At 49.4% G+C, this 7,565-nt stretch overlaps 2 protein-coding genes across 2 annotated transcripts in view; one reads left to right on the top strand and one right to left on the bottom strand.

Moving 5' to 3' along the window:
• Positions 1-3,310, bottom strand: part of srgap2 (SLIT-ROBO Rho GTPase activating protein 2) — a gene marked incomplete at its 5' end in the record, with an annotated part of 12,568 nt that extends 9,258 nt beyond the window's left edge. Inside the window, one exon of the mRNA XM_084440925.1 lies at positions 3,244-3,310. Within this exon, the coding sequence (XP_084297051.1) occupies positions 3,244-3,310 (67 nt within the window). The remainder of the gene's footprint in view (positions 1-3,243) is intronic.
• Positions 3,311-5,760: 2,450 nt separating this feature from the next.
• On the top strand, positions 5,761-7,256 carry LOC311311228 (protein FAM72A; the record flags this gene model as incomplete). Its single annotated transcript, XM_084440909.1, has 4 exons — positions 5,761-5,906; positions 6,410-6,487; positions 6,845-6,969; positions 7,162-7,256. The coding sequence occupies 4 exons, from the start codon at positions 5,761-5,763 to the stop codon at positions 7,254-7,256; spliced, it is 444 nt and encodes a 147-aa protein (XP_084297035.1).
• Positions 7,257-7,565: the final 309 nt, after the last annotated feature.

Here is a 7,565-nt window from a genome sequence, read left to right as displayed (position 1 = left end):
GGTACTGTTTCACTACGACATCAAACAGGCCCTGTGTGTGTGTGTGTGTGTGTGTGTGTGTGTGTGTGTGTGTGTGTGTGTGTGTGTGTGTGCGTGCAGCCTAATGACAGGGTGTGTGTCTCCAGAACCTTACAGACTACGAGGAATGTCAGAGCAGACCGACTTTAGAGAGACAGCATCTGAACACACCTGTACACACACACACACACACGCACACACACGCACACACACACACACACACACACACACACATAGGAGGTATGTGGGAAGAAACATGGGTGGTGATGCTACTTTCGCCCGTGTGTTATAGTGAGAGAAAGAGGGACAGAGAGAGCAAGTGAGAGATAGAGAGGTGAATAAAGACAGGAAGAAAGGAAGTGAGGAGGATAGGGGAAGAGAGGAAGAGAGGAGGATAGGGGAAGAGAGGAGGAGAGGAGGATAGGGGAAGAGAGGAAGAGAGGAGGATAGGGGAAGAGAGGAGGAGAGGAGGATAGGGGAAGAGAGGAGGATAGGGGAAGAGAGGAAGAGAGGAGGATAGGGGAAGAGAGGAAGAGAGGAGGATAGGGGAAGAGAGGAAGAGAGGAGGATAGGGGAAGAGAGGAAGAGAGGAGGATGGGGAAGAGAGGAAGAGAGGAGGATAGGGGAAGAGAGGAGGATAGGGGAAGAGAGGAAGAGAGGAGGATGGGGAAGAGAGGAAGAGAGGAGGATAGGGGAAGAGAGGAAGAGAGGAGGATAGGGAGAGAGAGGAAGAGAGGAGGACAGGGGAAGAGAGGAAGAGAGGAGGATAGGGGAAGAGAGGAAGAGAGGAGGATAGGGGAAGAGAGGAAGAGAGGAGGATAGGGGAAGAGAGGAAGAGAGGAGGATAGGGGGAGAGAGGAAGAGAGGAGGATAGGGGAAGAGAGGAAGAGAGGAAGAGAGGAGGATAGGGGAAGAGAGGAAGAGAGGAGGATAGGGGAAGAGAGGAAGAGAGGAGGATAGGGGAAGAGAGGAGGATAGGGGAAGAGAGGAAGAGAGGAGGATAGGGGAAGAGAGGAAGAGAGGAGGATAGGGGGAGAGAGGAAGAGAGGAGGATAGGGGAAGAGAGGAAGAGAGGAGGATAGGGGAAGAGAGGAAGAGAGGAGGATAGGGGAAGAGAGGAAGAGAGGAGGATAGGGGAAGAGAGGAAGAGAGGAGGATAGGGGAAGAGAGGAAGAGAGGAAGAGAGGAGGATAGGGGAAGAGAGGAAGAGAGGAGGATAGGGGAAGAGAGGAGGATAGGGGAAGAGAGGAAGAGAGGAAGAGAGGAGGATAGGGGAAGAGAGGAGGATAGGGGAAGAGAGGAAGAGAGGAGGATAGGGGAAGAGAGGAAGAGAGGAGGATAGGGGAAGAGAGGAAGAGAGGAGGATAGGGGAAGAGAGGAAGAGAGGAGGATAGGGGAAGAGAGGAAGAGAGGAGGATAGGGCACCAGGGACCTGCTTCTCCGTCAGGGGGGTAATCGATGGACCCGATCGATGGACAAACACTGACCACACACTAGTAAACACAGCAGTAGACCGTCTTTATAACAAAAACCCAGACAGAAACTCTTTGAGCTGCTTAACACCGACCAATAGGCTACACTCTCCTGCTGCATTGTGGGGGGAGGGGGGGGTCTGGACACACTGTACTGTAACAGGTGACTAGACTGTCCCCTCCACAGTCTGAGAGAGCGTCTCAGCCACAAGGGAGAGGAGAGAGAAAGAGGAGGGGAGAGAGAAAGAGAGGAGAGAGAAAGAGAGGAGGGGAGAGAGAAAGAGAGGAGAGAGAAAGAGGAGGGGAGAGAGAAAGAGAGGAGGGGAGAGAGAAAGAGAGGGGAGAGAAAGAGGAGGGGAGAGAGAAAGAGAGGGGAGAGAAAGAGGAGGGGAGAGAGAAAGAGAGGAGAGAGAAAGAGGAGGGGAGAGAGAAAGAGAGGAGAGAGAAAGAGGAGGGGAGAGAGAGGGGAGAGAGAAAGAGGAGGGGAGAGAGAAAGAGGAGGGGAGAGAGAAAGAGAGGAGAGAGAAAGAGGAGGGGAGAGAGAAAAGGAGGAGGGGAGAGAGAAAGGGAGGAGAGAGAAAGAGAGGAGGGGACGTGGGAAGGAGAGGTGATCTTATCCCGTCATCATCAGCCACTGCAGCAGAAGTGGAGACATGCTGTTCCTCCGCAGGAGAACAATATCCTCTCCTCTCCTCTCCTCTCCTCTCCTCTCCTCTCCTCTCCTCTCCTCTCCTCTCCTCTCCTCTCCTCTCCTCGCCTCGCCTCTCCTCTCCTGTCATTACCGCTCTCTCTTTCACCAGTAGGCTTCCCCTCCCTGGACTAACTCCATTACCACTATCTACCCCGCTCCGATAGCCTAATCTCCTCAAATAATGGCTTACCGACCGACTATGTCCAGTTGAAAAATCTCTCTTTCCCGGACACAAACGTCGATAGCATCAGGCAGCAAACAGTTAACAGCTGACCCCCCTCCTCCCTCCTCCTCTCCTCCCTCTGTCCCCTTAACCCCCCCACCTCTCCCGCGCAGCCTGCCGTGTCCTTGGTCATCGATCCAGCCCGACAACTGATAGTTTACCCCCGGACTGCCCCTCTTACCCCCGGACTGCCCCTCATACGTCGTCGTATTATTCAGATCGACGTGTAAAACCGTTTCATTTCCATGAAAATGATGCGGTTTGTCGACGCGGCATCGCGCAGAGCGTCATGCGGGAGCGGCGGCGCGGCTGCGGCAGGCAGAGCGTCATGCGGGAGAAGGAAGGCAGAGAGAGAAAACGCCCTGTCTTGTTCCACATGCATGCGAATCCCAGCCCTCCGGGTACACACACACAACACTGCACATTTCCTGCGATTAGAGAGAATAGATATGCATTTTAAAGGCGCAGGCCTACATGGACTTAAAGGTGTTTTGTGCATGATAGGGTGTAGCCCAATACAATAAATAACATGCGTTTTCTGTGTTTTATAGCCACGGGAAGGCAAAGCGTATTGGTTGGGTACTTTGGATATCTGATCAAGATTTTGTTTCGCAATAAAATGTTTGGTTTGGCAACGTAGTGGGATACCTGAGCATTTATTGTTCAACTGGCGATTAAATGAGATCATAGCCTAGCTGCGTTGTGAAAGGGGAAATGGTTTGATAGTGGAGGGGTGGAAACACGAGAACAAAAAAGTCTGGTTGACATGCGACCAGCGAGGCTGTAGCTGTTCAAATAAGCATTTTCACCATCTGGAAAACTTGTGAGAAAAGTCCTACCTTTCACTTGGGTCTCATATTCGGCCACTATCTCCTTGTCCTTTCGGAATTTCGCCGGAGACGTCATCGCTATAGTTGTGTAGCCTATAGATCGCAGTTTGACCGTCGCAGTTTGGTGCAGATTTGTTTAAATCAAACTCAGAAACGGTAACGGTGATCCTGGAGAGAAACCCAGTGCGCTGAAAGCTTGTGGAGTCGGTCGGTCCGGTCGGTCCCAGCAGCGCAGCGCGTATTGTTCCTGTTCGCTTCACTCGGGGCGCATTTGGAGACTTCGCTGCCGTGTTTCCATTCGCCTGGTTCCGGCGTCCCGCGACGCCTGCTCTAAACCGGTTGTGGAGCAAACAGAGAAAACATGATATTCATTCCTCTAAAAACAACAATAACCAGTCAGTCGACATGACCGCATTCGGTGACTCCCAAAAGTTTTCTCCTTTTTTTTGAAGTGTCTGAAGTGTGTCTCTTCCACGGTGCCGTCGCCTCGCCTGGCTGCGTGTCTGAGTCTGAGTCCTCCCCCTATAGGACGACTGCCTCACTGGGCTGGAGACTGGGAACGTGGTTGGTCATAGCGCAGGAGAGGGCTACTGGTCTGGAAGATGGAGACTGGGAACGTGTTTGGTCATAGCGCAGCAAGCGGGCTACTGGTCTGGAAGATGGAGACTGGGAACGTGGTTAGTCATAGCGCAGGAGAGGGCTATTGGTCTGGAAGATGGAGACTGGGAACGTGGTTAGTCATAGCGCAGGAGAGGGCTACTGGTCTGGAAGATGGAGACTGGGAACGTGGTTAGTCATAGCGCAGACAAGCGGGCTACTGGTCTGGAAGATGGAGACTGGGAACGTGGTTAGTCATAGCGCAGGAGAGGGCTACTGGTCTGGAAGATGGAGACTGGGAACGTGTTTGGTCATAGCAGGCAAGCGGGCTACTGGTCTGGAAGATGCTCTCACTCTGGGAGTGTGTCGCAGTAGCCTATAGGAGAGCTCAGCCTACCCTAATATCCCACTTATAGAATATATTTCACACAAGAGACCTGCATTCAACACCAATCAAGCATTTAAACGAGCTAGGTGAAAATAGCATATAAATAGCATAAGTTATGTCATGTTTATTAACAGTACTGTGATGTTTTGTTGTTGTTGTTGTTGTGGTGATGCCAGGATGGCTGATGAGGCTCTCTTGGTCGAGTGAGAAGACTAATAGGGTGTAGGCCCTAGGCTAGGACGGGTTAGAAGTAGGGCCTACAAAAAGCAGGACTATTGTGAGCTAAGGACATATTTTTACCATATTTTTTAGTCCAATCGTCAGAATAGGGAGCATCACGAAGATTGGAGTCAGCTAGGACTGACATGCCATAATAATAATCTAAGTGTAGCCTATCTTTTAATGTTATTATAGCTTTTTTTGCACAAACCTATTATTTCATTAACCATTTATTCAACCAGGTCATTGAGATTTAAAATATATTTTCCAAGAGAGACCAAGGCAGCATAAAAACATACATTTAGGTTACATAGGGTACAAATAAACACACATATCAACATTTAAAAGGCATGATATATTCCTATTCCCTTCAATAGCTCTATGGCCAACCATTCGATTTGGAGACTCAAGATCTGTTTATTAGCCATGTAGCCTATACACATACTAGGAATGTGACCAGGGTTGAGGCATGGGCTGTTGTAGACGAGGACAGGGTGCAGGACAGGACAGGACAGTGCAAAAACATGACAGTGCAAAACAGTACAAAAACAGTGCAAATACAAAATACCCCAAAACAGTGCAACAGAGAATTTCCCAATTCTCAAAAACTCCCGTCCCGTTTTTTGTGCCTTTTTTGGTTCTATAATAATTTAGGTTTCCTCGACTTGGTTCATTGGTCAGTGGTTCTACTGGTGGTCACCATGCAAGGGTTTTCTATTCATAAATAGGCTATTAAATAGAAGAATGGATTACATAAGCAGAACATGTGGAAACTCCTCCCATCTAAACTCCACTCTCCTCACAGTGAAATAGACCCTCCCACTTTAATAAACGGAAATGTGTCCCTCCTTTCCATTAGTTCCCTCAACGACAAATGACATATAAATGATCCAATCATCAAACAGGACTTCAAACATGGGTTGTCTCTAATCTAGCTCTGTCCAATCGCGATTATGAATTTCCAATCGTATCAACCAATGGCGTGGCAGCTATTGTACCGAACAGCCAATCACAGCTCGCCATGGGATCGTTTAAAGATGTTTCAGGAAGTGGATATCAGGGAAGTTGTAAACAATAAACAACACCGCCAGCTAGCTAGTTAGCAACTGAGTTCTCACTACAACGACTAGCTCACTCAGACAAACGTTTATATGTGGGAAAATACTAAGAAGAAAGAGGAGAAGGAGCAGTTATACTGAGTAGCGATCGGCGGATCGTTAGCTTAATTTAGCTACAAAACACGAATTAATAACTGAATAAATCCGAATTGAAGTGGACTATCTAACTCTTTACTCCTGAAGAGGTGTTGATAAGGAACCATCATGTCAACATCCAGTTTCAAGAACAAGTGTGTGGCCCGGGTGCGTTGTGTTTTCTGCGAGAGTCTGCTCTGTACCAGGGGCATGAGGGCCGTGCTGCTGGCGGACACGGAGATAGAGCTGTTCTCCACGGACATACCACCATACAGGTACGATTTCCACCGGTAAGATTCCCACCGACATCCCCCCCAACAGGTGAATCCACCCAGCGAACACGCAACGTCAGGGAGACGTTCAGATCACGTATTAATAACGTCCAGGTCCTGAACCCCGTGTGTTCGTCTGCTGGACCCCTCAATATTCACACGTCTGGCTTGGACCCCTCTAAGACGTCTGTGGACGTGCAGAACGGGTTCAATATCTGAACGTTAAAATAAACATTCATTCTGGCTCCTAATTGGATGTCTTTGGACGTCCGAAAAAGACGTTTAAAATACGTCTTTTAGACGTGTCTTTGCTCAGTGGGGGGCTAAGCTTCCACCAGCTCACCTATCCTATCTTTGACTTGTTAGTTTGTGATCTGTTCAATATGTGTGTAAATGTGGATCTTATTTAGTGTCTCCATTCTGTTTTTCCAGCTATTGTGTTGTCATATAAGATGTCTACCATCGATAACCAGCCTTATTATATATTAATACCATCTGTCACACAGGACTGTTGACTTTGTGGCCAGCTGCTATTCTACAGAAAGCTGCAAGTGCAAGCTGAGAGACATTGCTTGCCTACAATGGTACGCACCCACGGTTCCCTACACCTACAGTAGGCATGCAGTATTCTCTATCCATTCCAACTTATGATTAATTGTCATCTTATATTAACATAAAAAGTATGACTGCGTGTGTTGTTGATGGTCACTGTGGAGCTGCAGTGTGAAACGTGTTGAATCAGCAGTTTCGTTGTACGGCCGGGTCTTTGTAGAGACTCTTTTGAACCCCCCAGGCCTTTTGTTTTTGCACACAGAACCAACAATAGCTGAGTGAGTTGGCACTTTCACAGGTGATCTCTATTGTGCGCTGACTAATGTTTTTTTTAACCCCCGCCCCCCCTTCTCTCCTCTCTGCCCCACCCCCACCCCCCTCCCCCCCAGTGGGAATGTTGTTGGGTATCATGTTGTGGCACCTTGCAAACCCTGCCTGCTGTCCTGTAACAATGGACACTTCTGGATGTTTAACAGTGACACCGTGTCCACTCTCAACAGACTGGACGCCACAGGTCAGGACGGACACACACGCGCACACGCACACACACACGCACACACACACACACACACACACACACACACACATACACACACACACGCACACACACACTGCTCCTTAAACCATAACGCAATGCAATGTGAGGATTGCAATGTGAAACAAACCCAGGAGCAGCCGCTGACTTCATGTTCACCTCGTGTTGCAGGTCTGAATCTGCTGCTGTGGGGGGACCTTCCAGACCTGGAGGACGGAGAGAACGAGGGAGCAGACAGCCCCTCGGAGGAGGAGTGCATCAGGTAGAGCAGGAGAGGGACGAGGAGGAGGAGAGAGGGACGAGGAGGAGGAGAGAGGGACGAGGAGGAGGAGAGAGGGACGAGGAGGAGGAGAGAGGCCTGCATTCGTGATCTGACAGTCAGCCCTGCAGGAGAAGACGGAGTGCTGGAGCGAAGAGAGAGGGATGAGAGAAAGAGAGAGGGATGAGAGAAAGAGAGAGGGATGAGAGAAAGGAGGAGAGGCCTTACCCTGTGACAATTCTCTGTTCCTTCCATCTCCCAGTTAGAAGCACACACATCGTTCTCTCTCTCTCTCTCTTTCTTTCTCTCTCTCTCT

This window comes from Borostomias antarcticus (assembly GCF_949987555.1).
Source record: "Borostomias antarcticus genome assembly, chromosome: 7".
Lineage (NCBI taxonomy): Eukaryota > Metazoa > Chordata > Actinopteri > Stomiiformes > Stomiidae > Borostomias > Borostomias antarcticus.
The sequence above is the reverse complement of the archived record's forward strand: the minus strand, read 5'-3'. Positions and strand labels throughout refer to the sequence as shown.